This window comes from Convolutriloba macropyga, chromosome 14 (genome assembly GCF_964194025.1).
Source record: "Convolutriloba macropyga chromosome 14, txConMacr16.3, whole genome shotgun sequence".
NCBI classification, from domain to species: domain Eukaryota; kingdom Metazoa; phylum Xenacoelomorpha; order Acoela; family Convolutidae; genus Convolutriloba; species Convolutriloba macropyga.
This window is the reverse complement of record NC_134481.1, coordinates 27,767,593-27,790,969: the sequence shown is the minus strand read 5'-3', so window position 1 is coordinate 27,790,969 and position 23,377 is coordinate 27,767,593. Positions and strand designations below refer to the sequence as shown.

The 23,377-nt window shown below is 36.0% G+C and overlaps 1 protein-coding gene across 2 annotated transcripts in view; it reads left to right on the top strand.

Moving 5' to 3' along the window:
• Nucleotides 1-23,377, top strand: part of LOC142353005 (uncharacterized) — a 284,250-nt gene that overhangs the window by 208,239 nt on the left and 52,634 nt on the right. Inside the window, exons 2-10 of one of the 2 annotated variants that reach the window (XM_075405183.1) lie at nucleotides 11,134-11,230; nucleotides 11,447-11,536; nucleotides 11,604-11,774; nucleotides 11,842-11,895; nucleotides 11,956-12,075; nucleotides 12,141-12,241; nucleotides 17,096-17,113; nucleotides 17,367-17,462; nucleotides 18,237-18,374. In XM_075405183.1, the coding sequence (XP_075261298.1) occupies nucleotides 11,201-11,230; nucleotides 11,447-11,536; nucleotides 11,604-11,774; nucleotides 11,842-11,895; nucleotides 11,956-12,075; nucleotides 12,141-12,241; nucleotides 17,096-17,113; nucleotides 17,367-17,462; nucleotides 18,237-18,374 (818 nt within the window). In that variant the 5' untranslated portion in view covers nucleotides 11,134-11,200. The remainder of the gene's footprint in view (nucleotides 1-11,133; nucleotides 11,231-11,446; nucleotides 11,537-11,603; nucleotides 11,775-11,841; nucleotides 11,896-11,955; nucleotides 12,076-12,140; nucleotides 12,242-17,095; nucleotides 17,114-17,366; nucleotides 17,463-18,236; nucleotides 18,375-23,377) is intronic. The other variant, XM_075405184.1, reaches the window with a different exon arrangement.

Here is a 23,377-nt window from a genome sequence, read left to right as displayed (position 1 = left end):
CGAATGCGGATCACTACAACCCCTACATAAAACAGAATACGATGATATTTACATAATATATGAATATGGCTTTGATATGCATACAGGACAGAAAGTAACAAAAAAGAAAGATAAATTTGATGATGAAAAATTCATAAAAATAACATCTCAACGCACACATGCTACGAAGATGAAGATAACAAAAATTTTATTACGGTTTTATTAACGAAAACACACATTTAAATATGAAAATGGACTTTTATATGAGTAACATATACTCTAGAATCATTTTACAAGCAATAGAATTTTATTCACAAATTTGCGAACAAACTAGAAATCTACGACAGTTAACATTAACACAAGTACAGAAGAACACACCACTTCTAGGATACATCCTTACAGGAGACAGATCGATATTTGTAAAACAAGAAGGATTAAACGTTATGAAAATGTACAAATGTGCAAAGAAATCATCACCACTTTATGTACCACAAACACGTGAATGTTATGATAAAATACCAATTCTATACAAAAACAGAGTACAATACGTACACCAACTAACACGCCAAACATACCTTTGGGCAAAAAAGGTACCATGTTCACACAGTAATTTTGATCAACTCATATCTATAGATACGGAAGGAGCATCTCGATACAGATTAACACCGTATCCAGTGAAAGTTGAAACAATACTAAACACTATATCACCTGAAGAAATAGTATTAGACAATATGTTTAGTAAAGCAAGTCTAATAGAAAGCGGAATCTACAGTAAAGAACAACTAGTACAAGAACGAAAAAGAGATCTATTACATGAATACATGAGAGACCGTGAAAAACCATTACAAGACGCACAGTCAGCTAATGCACTAAAACTCTTAGAGCTCGAACAATTAGGTTTATTACAAACATATAAAAATTACGAACAATCACTAAAATGGCTACGAGATTTGAATATCAATGGATATAACTTTCAGATTGATCAACCAAGCGTAAACTGGAAAAAAATTTTTGACGGCGCATGGCTAAAAGACCAAATTCTAACCATCTTTGGTTGGCTATGGTACATATTAGAGAAAATGGCTATTATTTATGCTATGATTAGCATGATACTATTCATAACAAATCTTATTATTAAATTCTATAACGCTTTTGCTATTCACAAAGCAATCGGAAAACAAGCAAGTATAACAAAAATACTACTAACCGGAATATTTGGAATATTTTCACAAACACTTACACAATTAGTAGAACAAATACAAGAAGAAAATCTACATGACGACAGTGACGATAACAATTCCCATTATGGAAACTTAAACAACAAAACGAGAAAAAGTAGACCTAACTTTCGTAGACATTCAGCAGAAGTAACAACGTCAAATCTTAACAACAATGAGCCACAAACAGAAATTTACGTTGATACAAATTATAAACATTACAACACAACAATCCGTAGAACAGAAAACGGACTACAATTACGAACTTTAGAATCAACAAAAAAGATACAGAAACCACCATTACCAGAAAGGAATTATAAACCAGAACCATTTAAATTAGAACCATTAGAAACAATAAAAGAGAATAAACTACAAACAATATTACCACAACAAATTACACCACCCCCGGCATATCAATGCATCGGAAACAGTTTATCAGCACCTATCCCTAGTGCACCAAAAGTTGAACAACATAATAGTTTTTTCCACAACCATCCATATGAAACACCAATACCAAGTCACCAACCAAAACCATATGAAATCCCAAATCCTTCATTAACAACTAACGAACAAAGACACTTAATACCTACATCGAAACTTCTCGATATACAAAACCCTCCACCAATTGATTTTGAACAACTAAAATTAACGGCTAACAAAATGCATAATCGCAGTCACAGCTTAGACGTACTCCAAAATGATCAGCCACACACAAATGAAGTCACTTACTTTGACACTCATTCGGCTGATACATACGAAATTTAAAACAAAACGTACATTAAAGAACACCTAACATTATACCCCCCCCACTACTATTATCTCATCCAAAATTGTATATTCATAAAATTGTATATTCATAACAAAACACAAGAGACCTGCAGTAAAAATGACAATATATTCTTAACATATAACAATGTAACCACTAACGAGTGAGTTTTTAACATATCAAACTACAAACAATTTCTATAACAGTCAACATAACATTTGTAACCATATGTTATTCAAATAGTAATAATCTATGAGTTTTAGCACAATGGCAACAGGCATGGACTACGAATCGCCATACAAATCCGATTCACCATTCAGCTACGAAGTTGAAGAAGAAGAGCTGAGTTCCGGATCAGGAAGATCAAGTCCTGGCACAGTAAGAGATAACGCATCGGACTGTCGGACTCAAACAGACGATCAAATGAGGAATATTTCTGAAACAGTCACTACAATGAGAGTACATTTGGACAATACTCCAAAGATTACTCAAACTCCACAAGAAATTGAACGTAAAATCAAGAATAAATTTGACAACAGACGGAACTTGCAATCCTTTAACACTAACAAAAACACTAATGAGCAAGGAACAAGTACAAATATTCATAGCTATGAACATAGCAGATTAGTTAACACTCAAAACCGTTCAACGACGGAGTCATATACATCACCCCCACTTTCAAACTACCCACCACCAGTGCGACCGCCACCACCATCTGATTATTTTACAGAACAACCGAGAACACAAACTTATGCTCAACAACGATTGTTTACAGCTAATAGTAGACCGAACCATTTAAGATTCCCCTACGCGGTAACACCGAGATCAACTAATAGTAAATCATTTTTCCACCAATCAACAAATAAGCAGACAGCAAAAACAACAGTTATGGAAACAATTTGGTTTCAGGACAAAGATCCTAGAACATTAAATAGCCCACACAATAGTAATTACAACCCATTATTATCATACAGAAATTGGGCAAATATGCCATTCGATTCATGCGAATATAACTTTTTCATGGCACCTCTTCATAACCTTAAAGATCGTGTGTCAGAGTATTTCCCACCTCTGCCACCAGAAAACACAAATACAGTCAAGCGTATTACGAAAAACATGGGGAGAGATAACTTCCACCAGACTATGTACCCAATACTCAAACAGTTTTATAGCCTAACTGAGAGATTTTTATATGATTATGACTACGAGTTTAAAATTCCAATCACATGTCATTTCGATCTACTTATAGCTAAAGCATCTCAAGACTTATCTGCGTACAGTATTTACGATCATCAGATATTTCAATTTAGTTTCAATTTTCTGCATGCTACACCGAAAGATGTACAGAACAATAACTACAGAGTACATGAAACTAAGCTAATCCACAACCTTATATATTATACATTTCTACGTGACAAAAGCAATAATACATCAAGAAGTTACATACACATAAACGATCAACTCACATCACCTTATTTCCTAAATTACGGATATCGTTTAACATGGGAATATACATTGGGCACACTTAGAAACTTTGACCCAATCAAGAACTACTATATTTTCCAACCGAAAGACACACCGGAGCGGCCTCTCATGGTACCACTCGAAGCTTTGGAACCTTGCGAGGAATATCAAGTCTATCACCTCGAAGGAAGCGTAACAAACCGCGCTTTCACAATTAGAATAAACTTCAATAATGAACGGACTAAAACAGAACTTGAGCACGAACTATGCAACACAGTGAAAGCATCCATTACAGACATTCCATTAAAAGATCTAACGAACTTACTTGCATATTTTCTATCGAAAGACGACAACTTTGTAAAGGAATACCGCCATTATAAAGAACGGACAAACTATCCGAAACAGACGGAGAAATTATAACAATGTTATCATAGTAACAAGTAACAACTCTCAATAGTAACAACTCTCGATAATTTCGACAAGTAACAATAAATAACCATGAAATTAATCAGTGCATATATGATTATCTATGTTTTCTGATACCAGAAATTCACCCTTTCCTGATAAATGTATTTGTATCAGTCCAATAATTTGTATTCAGATACTTTGTAAACACTTATATTTATATTTTTATCTCGATAAACATACTGACAACTAGCAATCTCTAGGTGTCCTTTATATTTACACAACTATTAATTACAAAAATAATTGTACCGATTGTTATATATCTTCTCTGTTCAATAAAATTTAAAAAAAAAATAAAAATTTTTTACTTTTTCTATAAACCCTAACCTAATTTCTAAAATGTATATGTATATATGCAAAGATTTTTCCATAGTTAGTTATATGCAGTTTTGTAAATAAATAACAACTTGCAATAGGACACAGAACTGACGGGAATTAGAACACTTGCAATGTAAACAAAGTGTAAACGGACAAACAGTGAGTCATATAACAGACATATTCACTCTATGTATAACATGTACTTTCAGACCTTGAGTCATTGACATGACACTTCAACAAAACTCATCCTAGATTCTTATAGAACCGATTTGTTTACACAACATACAAACTATAATATCAGTTTGAAATCATAATGACATAGCAAAGTGTTATATACTTTCCCAAACAAACTGTAACAATATATCAACTTCTAACATAGATCAAAACATAAAATATTTGGACTTCGAAATTTTCACATGTAAAAATATGAATAAACCGATGACCAAATATATGTAAAACATACTTTCATTTATCAAAGAACAAAACACATGTATAAATGGATACATTACATTAATTCTTTAAGCTATAGTAACAACTAACAGCTTCACCTTTACCTAGTAACAACTAACATTGTAGTACTCCAAATACTGAAAGAGTCTTTGGACTATTTGGAATATTGGATATAAGCGCGCAGACAGAGACATTAATTAATTTCCAGAATTGATGAAATACCCATTAATGAGGATCAGGCAATTGACATTTTTGGGCCTAACCATTATAACAAACAATATGCGAGATCTCTAGACCCTTTGCAAAATAAATGACACAACACAAATTGTAGAAGTATGACAATCCAATTCGTAAGAATTGATTGCATCAGAATAACTTCTGGTTTCGCGAAGAAATCAAATTATTAATACATGTTCATCTTCAATAATCAAATTTGAACTAATCCAACATGGCTACACATTCACATGCCACTAAAACATTTCTAGACCATGTCACACACCTTGTGTTGACCTAGCAAGAACTACCCTCAATTGATCCATCGAATTCCATAAAAACATATAACAAAATATACTTCACACAAATCATATAAATCTCTATTTTCTTTCCAACCGGAAGGGATACTAGGTATAACAGAATATTAAAACCTAACAAAAGGTTACAATAGAGAAAAACTTATTTAAAACATCTAACACCTAACAACAAACCAATTCAGGTAAGTCAGGTAAGTCAAGTCACTGGACATCAGGATCGCCTCCAAGCATCAACACCGGACCTACCCGAAAGGATCTTCACCCACTGGACGTGGTAATGGAATAGATACTTTTGTGGTTGTTGATGTTCAATCCTTGCTCCTTGGGCAACCTGTGTCTGGGAACCGACTTACAGACGAACCGATCTCAAGCAACACATTCCAAAAAGAAACAAAATCCTTCAGAGAGAATAAAGAGAAATTGACTTATTAGATTGTACAAGAGACTTTCAAAAAACTCGAAACCCCGGAAAGATGGAGTCAAATATGACTTCCAGAAAAGACTATTTGAAAGACTTTATTTTTTAAATACATAAAGACTGAAAATACTCTTCCCTGATTGGATAAAAAAGGGAATAATATCTTTTCCTTTCTTTCCTTTAGATGTTTACCCATTTACCCCTCTTCTCAGAAGAGAAAGTTATTTAGTCAGTACCAGTTAACCACCTGATATAATAATAAAGTATATTTCTCTCTCTACTCCGCTCTTGTTTTGTATTGAGATATACGTTAGACTTTAGCATTGGGGCCCGTGCACTGTCTACTGAAGCTCAGATAGAAGAGTAACAGACTAGAGATATAGAACTTTAGTTAGTCAGGTAAGCCTTAAGAGTACATCTTATTCTTGAGACAACCATAAGACAGTTCCAGAAGTATACTAATAAAGGTAAGCTCAGAACACGTCTTATGTTTGATCTTCCTCTTCCATTCTTGTTACCGCTTCGAGATTCAGTGCTTGTTCCAAAACTGTTTCAATTCTATTATCCTTGTCGCCGATTTGCTTTCTGAGATCTAACCTCACCTGAATATGGTTAATTCTTTCTAAGAATCCTCTCAGAGCCAGATGGTCTCTAATGTCCTGCGACTCTGTTGGGTAAGCTTTCAAAGACAACTGCTTGAAACCGTCAGAAAATTTGTCAGTTTTTCTCCTTGTTGCTGTACGCGGCGAACTAGCCGTTCCCGGAAAACGACCGGTTTTTTGCTATAGTTTCCTCAAAAAGCTTTAACGCATTCAGCATAATTTTTCTTGTAGCTGCGGTAAAGTGCGATGGAACTGTATGGCAGATTTTTGTAGCCTAATTGCAAAGTAATGCCACCGTTCATAAACTTCGCGGGCCGGATTTCTTTCAGTTCTCTTGCACTTTTTGGTTCCGCTATTAGCTCAAAAGGCGTCACATAGCTTTCCAAGTCGTTTGAACCGGTAAACACCTTCGGTAATAGCATTCTAGAGGTCGAGCCCGTTGCCATTTTACGATTCCCATTCTTGTGTCGTGCCCTTTTAAAACTTTGTTTAATTGTTGAAAATAATAGTTTCTATAAAATAATTACCAAGTAGATCGTCACTGAAAGGTGTTTTCTCTTTTCATCTTTGAATTTCTATAAGACTCTCTTTATTTTATTGTTTAAAATCTTTTAGTTATAAAACCTAACGCTTATTTCAATATGGTATTTCTTTTTTACTAATTTTTTCCTTTAATTTCAAAGAAGTTTTAGTTTACAGCCTTATAGCTGACTGTCTCACCTAATTTCTTTTTTATTATTTTGATATGATTTTAGCTAAACTCCGATTTTTCCTGATTTATTGATGTTTAACATATTTTTGTTTCTTCAATTACGGCAAAGATGATATTAGGTGCTTTACTACAAGTCAATTAGCAACTAAGATCGAAAGGAAAAATGTTTCCTAGACTATGAAGACGAACGCCTTGGCGATCAGTTTCATTTATCAACGACAACAACTCGAAAAAACTCTTTATTTCTACTCACTTGTTGTGATGCGCTCTTTCCACACAAGGAATTTTCTTTCTCCACCAACGAGTAAAACTAAATTCTCACTGGTGAAAACTGATTTCCAGAGGACTGATCCTGCTGTGAATTCCTCAAGGTATCCCACAAAATTTGTTGAGAATTGGTGGAAATTGGTGATTTGCTATCCCGAATCTTGTGTTTTGTGTATTTATCTCAAGATTAATTTGATTCTCGGGTTCTTGAGTTGAAGTGCCTTTTATTTGCCTCTTCCTACAGACAAATTTGTTAAAGTTTTCCAAATGTTAACCTTTTATAAATCTCTGTCGCCAGTGTAACATCCGTGCACTATGTACGGTTACGGTTTGGGTTGGGGGTTTAAGCACTTTAATCTTCAAATTGCTGATGGGAATTTTCTATGTCTAAGACTTTAATTTAGTTATGAAGATGTAAATATTCTAACAGTTTAATACATAGTTAGAACTATTGATTAGGAATACAAGAAGTTTCGAAAGATGAGAAGATGTAAAGCTATTTAGAGAAAAGCAGCTCAATTATTCGTAGTTTTGTTTTGATTATGGTCTTTGGTTTTGGTCTTATTAATGGTTGATTAATCTTAGGTTATTTTTATACATTTTCATTAATCTCTGCTATTTTCTCATAGTTACTTTCCACCGCACGGGTCCCTGTTAGGTAAATTAACAGATAACAGTTTTACCTGCCTGACCATTCACGTCAAGAACAAACATTCCTTGACGTCTCCCGTCAAAATGAAATTCCTTGATGATTCCCATCATTCTTTATGATGGTTTCTTTATATTGTTAAATTTAGGTTTACTCGTAGTTACCATCTGTTTTTGTTCTCCCTTTCATTGTGATAATTTCGAATAGTGCATTCAATATGTATTTTATGAGCATGTTATACTTAATGTCTTTGGTTTACAACAAACGCTCGTCTCACCCAAGCACGCATAACGCACGACCAACGATCCGCACGCCCTAATTTTATTCGATCGCGTAAGAAGGATCTTATGGAAAGCCTTCAGACCGAGCAACACAACGTAATAGAAGTGGTTTTGGAAAAAGGCTCCTCGAACGGGCCAACAGCCCTGCCGTTTAAACGTTACGGTTTTACACTAACGAAGTCCAAATTTAGAGACAAGCTTTGCATTAGATATAACATTGAGGCAAAAATACGCCAAATAATGGTCCCTGTGTTGAAAAATTTACCCTGTCACATGCTCTCCACTGTGAGAAGGGGGTGGGCATACACGCATGAGACACAACGAGATCCGAGACACTTTTGCTAAAATCATGCATGACCTTTACTATGATGTCGAATTTGAGCCGACTCTTCAGTTGCTTCAAGGTGAGTCCTTTATACACAAAACTACTAGCACTGATGAACACGCGCGACCAGACATTAAAGCGAATGACCTATGGGGGTTGATGTTCAGCCGTTATTTCTTCGACGTGAAGATCTTTAACCCAGTTGCCAAGTCATGCCCGAAAAACTCCGTAGAAGCTTACAAGTACCATGAGTCGTTGAAGCGCCTGAAGTGTGAGCAACGAATACTTGACGTCAAGACGAGTAACTTCGTTCCTCTCGTTTTCTCCTGCATGGGGGCGCAGGACCGTCCGCAACGCGCACTATAAGACAAATAGCCAGCAAAATTGCTGAAAAGAAAGACGAATCATACTCCGACGCAATATCGTTCATACACACGAAAATAAGTTTTGCTCTTCTGCGCAGCGCTGTCATATGTAACAGAGGGTGCCGGGGTTCCAAACGGCCGACTGACGTTGATAGTTCTTGCAGTGAAATATTGCGGGAGGGGAGACTAGATTCATAACAAAGTCGTCTATATAGATATTCAACTCTTCTGACGCAGCTCTGAAAAAATTATAGTGCCTTGTCTTTAAAATTATATACGATTCAGTGATATTTATGTTTATATTTATCAGTCGCTGCCGAACTCGTCGATTTTGTTATTTGTGTGCCAAAACCATATAATGACCCATATAGTAATACAATTACCAGAAAACTATCAAAAGCGTTCTCTACCAAATTAGACTTTCAGAGGCTAAAAGTAAATAAAGACATTGATATTTCTATTGAACTGGACAGATTCTCCTTGATTGAAAAGCTCAACTTACGAAACAAAATACGAAGCATTGTTATCGGTTGCTGCGGTCACGGAAATCAAATTCGATGTATCCTTCCTTGATGTTTATTGGCAGCAGCAAAGCTGGTAGCAGCTTTGAGAAAGCTCAGCTTTTCAATACGTTTTTCAGTTCGGTTTTCAAAGCCAATTCATTCATATTTCCAGAACTCCAAGTAGATGGTAGCATCCACTTGGAAGATTTTTCTTTCAGAATTGACAACTTATACAATTTGCTAAGCAGAATTCCCGACAATTCATCAATGGGTATGGACTCGATTCCGTCTTTTGTACTCAAAGAATGTGCTCAATAATTGTCACAATTGGTCTTCGAGTTTTTCTTACGAATTACTAAAACTCAGCAGTGGCCTTCTAAGTGGAAAACATCAACTGTTACTCCGCTTCACAAAACTGGGTCAACATCCGATGTGACAAACTACAGACCTGTCAGCATCCTACCTAATTTGTCAATTATTATTGAGCGTTTAATATTCAACTTCAATTACTCACGAGTCTGTTCCAAATAAAAAACGTGAACAACACGGGTTCATAAAATTAGGTAGCACTGTCACTCAACTCATTTCGTACTTGAACAAAGTTTATGCTGCTACAGATACAACTCACGGCCGGATATTTTGATGTGAAAAAATCTTTTGAATCAGTTTGCACGGGTTACTATTACACAAATTATCTTCATATGGTTTTGATCACAATCTCCTAATGCTCTTTCAATCATATCTCATCGGTCGAAAGTAATTTGTTAAAGTTCACGGATGTTTTTCAAGTAAAGTAGTGGTTCCTCAAGGTAGCGTACTGGGTCCACTTCTATTTATCAATTTTATTAACGATGTTACAGACTCAATACAACATTCTGAATATTTTCTTCATTGCGATGACCTTAAATTGTTTTCTGTTTCTTCAATCGACAAAATTCAATGTGATATAGACAGCTTATCCTCCTGGTCAATTTTGAACGAGTTAGACTTTCATCCGGACGAGTGTAAAATTTTGTCTTTTAATCATTGCTACAATAATGCTGCCTCTCTTTGAATGAGTCGCGCTTGACACACGTGGATTCAATTGTAGATTTGGGCATCACTGTGAAAAGTTCCTTGTGTTGGGATAAGCATGTTGACCTCAACTTTTATATCGATGGTGTCGTTTATTTTGGAGTACGGTTCGCCTGCGTGGTATCCTTCAATTTCGGCATTGAGAAAGTTGGAGAAGTTTCAACACCGTCTCAAATGGGTTCTGAATTGTAAAGAGTCTTACCTTGAAAGTTTGAAGTCTTGGACATCTTGCCCGTTTCTTTTCAGCTAATAAGAACAGACCTACTCCTTCTATGGAAATTACTAAATGGTTTTATTGATTCGAATCTCAATGCAACTTTTGTCTGCTCGACATCAAGAACTCATCAGTTTGGACATTTTGAAATTTCAAAAAACAATAATTTAAGACGGATGAACACTTTTTGAATCGATCTCAACGTGCCGCAAATCATCTGATGCGAATGAAAATTACCGACTTTGACATGTCTAAACGTCAGTTTACGAATGCAATTGACCAGTTTTTACGCACTCGAATACTTTGACCTGGAAAACTCATGTTCTTTTTATGTGAAATGCTGTTGCTCTTTTTGCAGAACTTAATCTTAATTTAATCACCTCTTGATCTGTAAAAGTTGTTTTAGCATTGTTTGTACGCGTTTATGTTCTTCCCTAACAAGGAATTGAGTATTTTACTACTACTACTACTATGGAAAATGTATTTAACTATTGAAAATACATAATTAACTCGATTCTCCTCGTATCGTTTTAGCTTCAGATATGAAACTGAAATCAACGTGAATGTTTGTTAAGATGAGATTAGTGATAGCTGTTTACAAATGAAGGCATCTTTGCTGAAGGAACTAGAGGTATGATTTTCCGTCGTTTCCGTTAATGTCACCTTACATTATACAAATGCAAACTTGGTTGCAAATTTTATGCCAAATAGTCGGCTCTAGTATGTGCTAGTAATTTGCTTGCATTAAGCCGGAGTACATTGGGAGTCAAAAACAAATTAATGTTTTCTGCGACTATTGATAAAATGCCGGTAATGATCCGTGTAACTAATCAGCTTTTTCATTTAGGCTGTCCAAGATTCCTCTCAGCCTTTTGAAAGCCATCCAGAAATTTATCTGGCGACACGGGACGCAATTTTGAAATCGAAAAGCTATGATGTAAGTTCAATTTTGGTCTTACGATATGGGATTTTATGAAAAACCTAATAATCGACTTTTTGACCAGGTTTTGGAGTTATTCTATGTCTTTCTCGCCAACTTATTTCGGGGTCAGGCAGAACATGGAAAAGAAACGCCACCAGTCAAAGACATCAGGAGGAAAAGTTTCTGCCTGCAGTTTGTACCAGCCATCATCAGTAGATATTTATCACTATTGGTTACTCAGAAGGTTGAGGAGGTTTGCAAGTGGTCTCTAGTGAAACTATGTACTTTGATTTATTTAATTGAGATTTGAAAATATTTAGGAAATGATGATCAGCTTGATTGAAGCCTTTTTTGGTGTCGTATGCACCTCTAATGTAAGTATTTTCAAATAGATAAAAGCTATCTTAACTGGTTAACAGAAATTAACATTTCAGAGTTCCAAAAAATTAAAGAAGACGACCAGTTTGCCCGAGCTTACCGAGGGAATTATCAGCGAGAACTTAATACTTGTGCCAAGTTTGCTCAAGGCGTCAGTTTACATGAACAACAACGAGGTTTGCCCAGTCCTTTGAGTTAGCGTTTCCTTTCTGGTCAGCTTGATGTTATTTGGTTTGTTTAGGTTCTGTTCCCGAAGGATTTCATTTCTTACCCTTCAAATCGGCTGGAATTTCTCAGAAACAGAACTGAGCCGTCGATCACAAAACTGGATGCAAACAATAGGTAATCTACTCGTCCATTTGTGAAAAATCGATTGGGAGCTGGGCAGAACAAGAAATAGACAAACATTAGGGTTCGAGGTGAATTGAACAGTCGTGTTTTGCCATAAATCACCATTGATTTGATACATCGTCAAATAAAATAGGCCCCTCTCCTCTTAAAGGGTATCGGTCAACTCGAGGCGGCAAGTCAACTCCTACGTACAAATATAAATCTTGACGGTAGTTGACATAAAGTGACGGGCATCATATGCAAAAGAAGACGGCTCGGGCGAGTCTGTGCGTAGCATACCTCTCAAGGTTGCAAAAACAACTTCTAAGTTCTGTCAAAAACAACTTCTAAATTCTGTTAGAGAAACCGTTGGTGAGGAACCGGTCCGTCACCATCAAAAGCCATACAGAGATTGGCTTCCAAATTTTTTATTTAATACGCAATCTTAAAACAAACAATTTTGGATGTGAACTTTTTTAAGCAGTTTTTAATTGCTCTTGAACGTAGTTCATAGCAATTATTGTAAACGTGTGTCTTTTTTATGCAAAATTTTTGCTTAACAATTTTGACTTTTCGAGTGACTTTTACGCCCTTGACTTTTTGCATTTCGCGTGATCTGAAATTCTCTCTCAATCACAATTTCAAGCAGCTGAACTCAATTGGCGGCAATTTAATACTAAAAGTCAAATGAAAAGTGCGCCGAAACTGGTGTCATTTTTTACTTTAAATCTTAATAGTGGTATATGTTAACCTCTAATGTGGTTATTTGAAGCCCACTAAAGAACTTCTTAGTCCCATTTAGCCCCCCCCCCCACTGAAGCAGGCTGCAGTTGATTAGAGCTCCCACTAGCAATTCTTCCGACGTTTAGTCGGTTATGTTTTCATCAAATAATCAGAAATTTTTCTAACTTTGTCATGATTTCTGAGTTTTTGCAATTTGCTTCTTCTTATGTCCAACATTTAAAAGAACTAACTGTCTCAGACTAATTCTCGCTTTCTGTTACACACACATACTGCGTTCTGAAATAAAAATATAATAAACGGCCATGTACACCATCCGGCAACGATGGATATAGGTCGGAAAATATGGGATGATGAGTAGCACTTAGCCGGATGCTGTACTCCAAGCTGTTCCCCTCCAGACAGTGTAAGACTAAATTCTTTCCCGCATGGGCATATAATTGGAGTGTTCTTCGCTTCTCATGTGTAGCGGAGTGCTATTCCATATTGGAACTGTCTTCGTGAGGTTGAAACCATGTTTTGATAACGGAAGCGCGTTAAGCCAGCTAGATGCTCCTTTCTCCGATGCCAGCTGGATGGTATACTTCATTCCTGGTAGATTGTTTTCGATTCTGGATTTTTTCGAGATGAGTTCACGTTGCATGTCTGGTTTCTGTCTGAGACTGATCTTGGTGTGTTCTAATTCACATTGTTGAATTTCGAATGAATCATTATTGAATGACGCCGCCAATGGACTCGGCAGTTCAATTGATTGCTCAAGATTTTTTATGAAGATCTTGTGGGAGGGCGATGTTAAGCCCACCCATTCTGAGAGGGAGAGAAAAAAGTTTCCTCTTGGATTACTTCTTTGCCGACAATGTGCGGTATGACTTGGCCAAGCCGCTCCTCCACCTTGTCCAAAACCCCGTCCATGGAAGGTGTAGTACGCGAGAGGAAGCTCAACTTCTGTTGAACCCCCATAGGCATTCTGGGGATAGGTGAGAGCAAATTGGCCAAGTATGTCCAAACTTTTTGTGTATTTAATTTCTACATCTATCAGGAGCTTCCGATATTTGATCCCAGGACTCGAGCGCCCTGTGATTTCCACATTTGTGCCTGCAAAGACCGTTGACTCTTGGCGCTCGCCTCCTGGCTTAATTATCAACTGACACTTCGGAGGATTGACAAAGTATCCGTACTTGGGACCAAGCTGAGTGAGCTTGTCGAAGAGTGCCCTGAAATCTTTCAACTTACCGACGACGCTACCATCATCAGCATACCATTTTTGTGTCATGGAATCATTGTGAAGTCTCGTTATTAGGGGTAGGATTGCGATTCCATACATTGCCATCGCAAGGGGATCGCCTTGTGTCGTACCTTCCTGAGACCGATGTAGAGATGAGACGGGTGGCTATAGGGATTCTGTAAGGCAACATGCAAAGATGGGCATAAGGCGTTCACGTTCATCTAATGTTGTTCGTCCGCACACATTCTGCCGACACTACAAACAAAACGACAACTTAAACATTTGCCTACAAGCGTGCTCGCACAATTAAAAACCCCGACACCGAAAAGACTTCAAAATATTTTAGGCGGCTGATATTTACTCAAGGTTCCTCACTATCCATGTATGTTTTGATTGTTGTTCAGGAAAATCTGGTGTGGTTTTACAAAAACGTTAAAGTTACAAAAAGTTGGTTAAAGTTACAAAAACATTACAAAAACGCACACCCCTACATACACCCGTGGAAGCGTGCATACAAACAATTACAGACCTCGCCACAAAAATAATATATATTTAATTATTTTTGGCATATCTGATTTTTACTCTTAGTTCGTCGCCGTTCATTTGCATCTTAGTTTTTTTCGAAAGACTAGGCTTGGTTATCTCAAGGCGATTGTTTCGGTAATCGTGAACATGGTACAAAATCGGAAACGAACTTGAAGTTTTTAAAATGATTTGTCATCTTTGATTTTTCATCGGTAAAATAGGACAAATAATTTTTCAATCTCGCAGACGTGTTTTCAGCCAGATTGACAAATGAGAAGTCTCGGTATTGGGCTAATAGACATATTTAAGGTAGGTTTTTCTTGATTTCTGTCAGTTTTTGCAGTCTGCCTCTATTTTGTCTAATTTTAAAGATGCTATTTTTCTCACACTAATTCTTTCTCTCTTACAAAAATGCACACAAATAAATACACCCATACATACACTCACACAAGCGCACACACATACACACAAAATCACAAACAAGTACATTTCGTGCCATAAATTGTTTTTGTCCTTTGATCCTCACTCTATGTTCGTCACTGTTCTTGTAAGTCCTGATTGTTTTTCGAAATTTTTGGTCATTTTTGATGTTTCATGAGCATGATCTGCCTATTCGTATTTTTTTAAAAAGAAAAACCTTGATAGGCTAACAGCTAGATTTAGTAAACTCAATTTGGTTTTGATTATATTTAAAACCACAATTTTTTAAATTCAGGAATTTTGTGAACTAATTAATATGTCTTTTTCTTGCCCCGACAAGGTGCAAAAAATCTTCGGAGAACAAATGGTTCATACAATAGTTTTAGCCAGCAGAAAACAGAGGGACGTATAGAAATGTTTTTTAAATGAAATTTTGAGAAGAAATTAATTCATTTTTTAAAAAATTTTTGGTCATATAGTTTCAAATGTTAATTTTTAGTCTTAAAACTGTAAAGAATTGTTGAAATAAAGAATTGCGGAAAATCTCCATTTAACCTAACTAAATTTATGAATTTTTCCGTTTGCTTTTATCTTAAATTTCAAAGCGATCTGTCACAGAGCGATGTTTTTTACTTCTCAATTTTTCCTTCGACGTTCTCCCTTTTCAAATTTCTGATAGTTTTTTGTATAGATTAAAACTAGATCCTGAGGGCTACTAGATCCTGTCTTTCTTGTTTCTCTACCCACTACCTAACTAAATTTATAAATTTTTCCGTTTGCTTTTATCTTAAATTTCAAAGCGATCTGTCACAGCGATGTTTTTTACTTCTCAATTTTTCCTTCGACGTTCTCCCTTTTCAAATTTCTGATAGTTTTTTGTATAGATTAAAACTAGATCCTGAGGGCTACTAGATCCTGTCTTTCTTGTTTCTCTACCCACTACCTAACTAAATTTATAAATTTTTCCGTTTGCTTTTATCTTAAATTTAAAGCGATCTGTCACAGAGCGATGTTTTTTACTTCTCAATTTTCAATTTTTCCTTCGAAGTTCTCCCTTTTCAAATTTCTGATAGTTTTTTGTATAGATTACTGAGGGCTACTAGATCCTGTGTCTTTCGTGTTTCTGCGTGAACAAAAAGTGGAAATTTGACTGAAGAAAAAAGCCAGCACTGTATATATATATATATATATTCCCCCATTTTTTTTTAAATTGTTGGACCAATAAGTACACAACAAAAGCCGTTTTAGGAAAATACATTGCAAACCAAAAAACAAGGAAAAGATTTAACAGAACAGCCTCCAGAACGAGAAAAAAATGCAAATAGAATGGACTTAAACCAACGCTATTTTGAAAATAAGAGAAAATAAAGAGAAAAGTTTGTCAGGGCGTGCTTTTAAAGACTGTAGCACAATTGACAATATTGTGATGTCCTACACCAAACAAAATTTGCAGAAGTTCAACCTCTGCAAAAGTGCAACGAGAAAGAAGCATTGAATAAGCCACGCTAGAACTACGCTAACGGTTGCTTAACTTACCGCAGAAATAAACTGTTAGTGTTCAATCGGTACCGCGAAAATTTAAAACTGGGAAAAACTGTTTTAGGAGACTATTTTTCCGTGATACTTTTGTACTAATACTCCAGCACAGCGGAAAAACTGCGTAATTTAATCAGCAAACTAGCTGCGGCAGCTATGCAGCCAACTTCTAACCCCAACCAGGATTAATTTAAAACGTCAACATGGTTGGTTGTCATCGCGCACTAAAAGAAATCAGCTACTCGTCTTGATAAATTCTCGATAACCACGAGAACAGCGGTAATATTCTAGAATATTTGGAGCAAATATTTGAGCTTATTACTGTTACAATTTTTTTCTCAATGGCTGAAATAAAGCTCTGGTTGTTATGTGAGTTCGGTTGGTTAGAGTTTGTGTGAATGTGTATGACGTTTTCATAGAACCCTGGACAGCAAAAGGTAATCGGTGCCTGTGTTCTCTATAGAGGCAATCATCTACTATCGCTTTCAACTGTTCGATTCCCCTCTCTTCCAACTTCAACAGAGTTGTTTGAACTTTTAACTCTTTTACATAACATAACCCACTCTCATCTTTAGAGTGCTATATCTTGTCCATAACAATGGAAAAAAGAACACGATAAATTGACATGGATTGTTTTGGGTGAAATTTGATTAATAATTGTTGTGTGAGTTAGTTGTTGTCTGGGTTTAGACAAGACGTGTTGGCATTCACGATTCAGCAGTACAACAGTTGTTTAGGGGATGCCTGTGCCAAGTCACAAGAAGACTTCTGCCAAATGTGTTCATGGTTAGAAGTCAACCACTCATTTCAACCTATCAGATACCTTATTACCCACCATTCCTTTTAATTGCTCTTGGACGAAGTCCATAGCGATTATTGTAAACGTGTTCTGGTCAGGGAGCGGGAGGTCAATGGTTCGAATCCCGGCGTGGTAAACTATTTTTGCACCCTTAAAGAAAACTTGATCTAGGCTACAGCCCGTGAATTCAATTGCCTCGCCTGTTGTTCAAGAGCAATTCTTGCGGCATTAGTCGGTTTATGTTTCATATTCAATTTAATCGACATATTCAATGAATTTACACATTTACTCAATGTGTCCGAGTAAAGGAATGTATGTTTGGATAAGCTAATGCGAGATAACTAATACGTCCTTTTGTACTGATTACAGCTTGCATAGAATTATTGGGAATCTCCATTAGAATTAACATTTCATGGTGTTAAAATGTTGGCTATATTCCGTGGAAGCGAAAAATTTGCAATATTGTTTTTAGTGCGCAAGGAATAAAAATCATTTAGATCTAGGTACATTTGTGATCTGCCTTCTTTGCCTTATTATTGAACTTCATAGTATGGTGAAACTGGCAATAAAGTAGAACCCTACGCTCTGAGCAGTTGTTGACACGCCCTGGAAAGTTGCCAAAACGTGTAACATTTGTTGAACTTCTAAAATGCGTCTTACTTAATATTTTGAGACCCGTAATTGGGCTATCTCGGAAAATACGATGGGTGGTAGTTGTTATTTAGAATGTTTAAGTGAAGTGTTTTGATGAATGATTTCAGTTTTGTGTTGAGTGGATTCAACCTGAAGAAGACCAAATTTGCGAGTCAGGCGGGTAGTCTGCCTCCCATGGCTAACAGACGCCTCCTCCTCTCTTCCTTCCTTATGAGCGAAATGCTACAGGGTCTCTATCAGCTCTCGTAAGTATACAACCATCATGCGAACACCCTCTGCAGGTGGAGATACGTTTCTATAACGTCCTAAAGTGCAGAATGTTAGAGCACAAAAGTCGGTCCTGTTAAGAGAGTATACTGCATGAATTGCGAATGGTTAATATAGAAAACCCCACATAGAACTAGCTGTCTCTTGTTCCATCTCTATACTTAATTGTACCTGATTAGAGATGTAAAAATGCTATTATAATAATCTAATACCATTGTAAGGGTTCAATTGTAGACATTCCAATTTTTTGTTTCCACGGAGGAACGAAGAGGTGGTTGGGGTGACAGCAGACAAGTTTAGGAATTTTGTTTATAGTACCCTGTAACTATTGGCAGAGGTTTTATTGAAAACTTTACAATAAATTAAGCCTATCTATTCAAACTTTTTATAGCTGCGAAGCTGTAAGCTGAGCGGAGCTATATTGCGGTGCTCTTGGTTTTTTACAATTCAAAGAATTTGAATTGTATTGGGGCGCTGTTTTTTTCAAGCTCTGTTCACACATTTTCATGATTTTTGAAATCAAATTGGAGTAGCGATTTTGGTCACGCCGAAACAGGAAATGGAGCGAAAAAGTGAATTGTTTTGGGGCTTGACATTTTTTTGCTCTAATTTTATAGTTGAGTGGGAAAACTGTGTTTGAACAGGAATTCGCTTTCTCGCTTGTTGTTTTTTGTTCACATGCGGCAATTTCACTTTGATTTTTTCTGTTTTTTTTGGATCGGTTTTTGTTTTCTAAAAGGTTTTCCCAATCCATTCATGGTTTTCCCAATCCAAGCTGAAAAGTCAAATTTTCTGAATGACTTTTTCCTCTCACTAACTGCTTTTGCGTGCGTGATGTCATTTTTCACTCTCTTTAGTAAAAGTTTTTTGCGTGATTAGATTTTGATCAAAAGTGACTTACCTCAATCAATAAAATGACTTTTGCACTTTTAAACTTAAGTTTAATTTGAATTTGTTTAAGGTCAAAGGAACTCATATGTGCAGTAAAGGTCCCTAATAAGAGACTTCTGCGGAATGATTTTAACAAGCTTTAATAATTTATTGCTGAATGTTTTTTACTTGGTCTTTTGAGCGGCGTCGATTTTTTTTCAATTTAGATCTATCTGTTTCTATCTCTATTATATGGCTTGCAGGTCTATTCTTTCGCAGCTATTCCGGCAATCTGCCGGCTATGTTGTAAACTATTTTGATAGCAATAAAGCGGTCAAAAGCTGTTGCTCAGAATTGGGAAAATTGGTCAACTGAAAGTTGATAAAAACTTAGTTTGTTCACTCTCTGCGTTCGTTATCTGCGTAACTTGTTGTTCTGCAGTTTTCTAGAATATCAATGAAATTTCTCTTGCGTCTGCTCCTTTAAGTTTAGCAGAGAAAGCTATTAACTGTTCATGAAATGAAACTTTTATGTACTTCCCATGTCATTCGTATCAACCACTAATTTTTAATAGCCGCCTTAGCGTCTCAGTCGGCTGTTATAGCTCTCCTATTTTTTTTTTACTTCGTCGATTAATTACTTCGCTTCAACTTAATTCACAACTTGTTCAACATTTTCTAGCCTAGTTTCTGTCTTCTCTTATTCTGCTAAAAGTGTTTTTAGACAGCAGTTGCTCATCAAAGCAATTCAAAATGAACGGAGTCAGTATCAAATAACGAAATACGAAATAGAAACGGGATAAAGCCCAATTTTAGATGCCCTTAACTCCAACTTTGTTATTAGTTACCATCTGTAACGCTTAATGGCTTTGATACTAGCCACTGTGTATGGTCTCACTACGAAACAGGAGTATGTTCAGCTCCAAAATGACATCAAAATCTGAAGCAGAGTAGAATAGAATCGACCTCCAAGAGTCGTTGGAGAGCCATTCGTTCGACGGTAGTCGATAGATTCTTTTTCGGTTACGAAGTTTTGTGCACGATATCTTCACAATAGCTAGTTCATTAATGAATGCCTCGTTTCAAATGCATTTTGAGTTTCTGCCCTCATTGCAGCCTGTGATATTTTGACAATCCCCGGAGTATTTTTTTTCGGCATGCATGGCTTATCTTGCGCTCAAAATAAATTAATTATTTCAAACAAGTAAATTCAGTATATAACCCAATGTTAAACATACTTTTAACAAAATAAAACTAATCACTATTTCCTTCTGTCATAAATCGTATACATCAATTCAATTTATTATACAACTCTGTTTTATTTTGGAGTCATACTTTTTAAGGATTTTAAAAAATGCTTTCTTGTCTTCAAAGGAATTTGTTGGCTGATAATAAAAATCAATGGAATTGCAGAGGCCATGTTTTTCAAGAGTTTTGTTGGCTGAATATCAAAATCATGGTTTTCATCAATTTGTATACTGAGATATATACAGCATAATGTGAGTATTTTTTATGCGCGGAATTGGTTCATCTCTTGAGAAAATTCTATTGATCCTTGCAGGTGCAAAGATTTTTTGGAATAATTCAAGGCAAAAATTGTTGCGCGCTTTTGTTTTTCTGTTTACCAAGTTATATGTACTTTTAAAGGGTTTGTACCTTTCATTGTACTTTGTCAGGATTTTATTTCCGCCGGTTAAATAAGAAATGATCAGCTCTCAAACTTCTCAATTCTGGCGTCTGTCAGGGTTTAATTTTCTTATGTCCTCTTGTTTCAAGGCTATGTATTGGCGCATGTTTGGCAACAATTTGTTCAAAAATTTTAAGTTTCAAATAATTCACTGCCATCTTCGTATTGGTAATTATGTCATCATTCTGCTGATTCAAGGTCTTTGTCAATGCTTGCTCGAATGAAACAGTTTTCTTAAGAGTTTTCCTTTTGTTTCTTTTATACTTCTTCGGAAGATAAATCGGTCTTAAAACTATTGACAAAATAGTCAGACTAAGAGAGTTGTCAATAAGTTGTGCTTTAAAATTTGATTATATAAAAACAATCGCAATTAGTGAGGAACTCAATGCTCTCGTTGTTTTCGAATTGACGAAAAATCTTTAGCAGATAAATTTTACAACGTGCAGCTGTGACAGTTAATAGATTTTTTAAACTATCAAGGACGCTAATTGCATAGTCATATATGTAATATCAGTTCTATTGCTGACCAAATCGATATTTTCCTCGTTGAACTATTAGACCATCAGTTTTTTGGTTGCTGTTGTACGGTTGAGCTTCTTTTAACAAGGGGAGAAATTGTGCCGAGGGATGAAGTTGAATAGCAGTTGTCGTACTGAGGTCATTGGCTTGATCCTGTTTGAGTGTGCTGTCCGAGAGATTAAGAGTATTTGTTTAATTTAGTAATATTTTGGGATAAAGTTGTCCTATTTGTTGTTGATACTTTATCTTTTCTATTAGTTACATTTTGTTCGCTCTTTCAATCAATTTTTGAAAACAAGAGTAATGTGGGCTAGTTGTAATTAAGTGGAAGTTGTCTCTTTTTTAATTGAAAATTAAGGCGTTGAAGGAAAAATTTAGTTGCGAACCTATTGCCATTTTGCATGATTTATCAAAAAGCTGACATATCACGTGGCAGTGGTGGTTTGGAGTTATCGAGAGAATCAGTGAGTGTGGGTAACTCGTTTTTGGTTGTCGGTATGAATTTGCATCCTAGCTCACTTTTTTTCCTGGATACTCACAAGAAACATCCAGAGTTCCAAATGAAAGACCTGTTCAGAAATTAGTCTTTCCTGTATCTTTTCAGGTTTCTCTACTCTGGGTTTTGATTTCATTAATCTGACTACTTTCTGCCAGAATTCCTACCGCCTTTTCGGGGAACCTGTTCTTTCGCATCTGTTCCTCCCTTAGAACGTTTTTCGAATTCAACTGAGTTTCCTTGACTGTGAGAAGTATATTCTTAATAGCCGCCGTCAGCCTCTCAGCGGCTATTATTTAGGCGTTCTCCTTTTTTACATTTCAAAGAATTTGAATTGTATTTGGGCGCTGTTTTTTTCAAGCTCTGTTCACACATTTTCATGATTTTTGAAATCAATTTGGAGTAGCAATTTTGGTCACGCCGAAACAGTAAATGGAGCGAAAAAGTGAATTGTTTTGGGGCTTGACATTTTTTTGCTCTAATTTTATAGTTGAGTGAGAAAACGGTGTATGAACAAAAATTTGCTTTCTCGCTAGTGGTTTTTTGTTCACATGCGGCGTTTTCGCTTTGATTTTTACTGTTCTTTTATTTTTTTTGCTGTGATTTTTTTCTAAACGGTTTTACCAATCAAGTAATAGTACATTCTATGTCTAGTTTTTTGTTTATTCACTGACAATTCTTTGAAGTGTAGGTCAGGTCTCGTCCTGCTATGTTTTTCAATTCGCTTTAACCTTTTGATCACGTTCTTCGTTTTACATGAGTCAAGATTTTCACGCTTGACTTCTGACTTACTTCACTCACTGTTTCAACAGAATTTTCAATTCTTTCACGCATTGAATTACGTAATGTAGTGAATACGATCAAAATCTAAAGAGCAAAATCAAAAGAAACGGGGTAAACATATAAGGTCCGGTCATTAAGTCATAATGCATCATTAAGTCTATAGGTTGTCAAAGTTTATTCAAGGGATTGATAGCTGGCATTAGTATTATGCTTGAAAGCCTTCAGTTTAGAAGCTGAATTAAGTTTAATTTTAGGATCTGACCGAATTTGCAGAATTTACACACCAAATAAGAACACTTTGACACTTAGAAAAATTCTGTCAATTTTTATCTCTTAATTTTTTCTGTCTCTTTCAATCCCAATGTGCGTCAAGCGAGTCAACGGCGGCTATTTTCCAGCAATTTGATGGCTATGTTTTTTTTTATGTTTGCTAAAATGGCAGCACACTCCAAACTTGTTTTTCAAACTCTGGCAATCAGTAAAATACAAGGAGAATCATCGGACATTCTTTCATATGTATGTTGATTATATACCACCAATTTGAGGTTATACACCACCAACTTAAGGTTCAGTCCCGGGATGGATCAAATTGACATCACCTGACAATATGAGACACACACTGGAGTA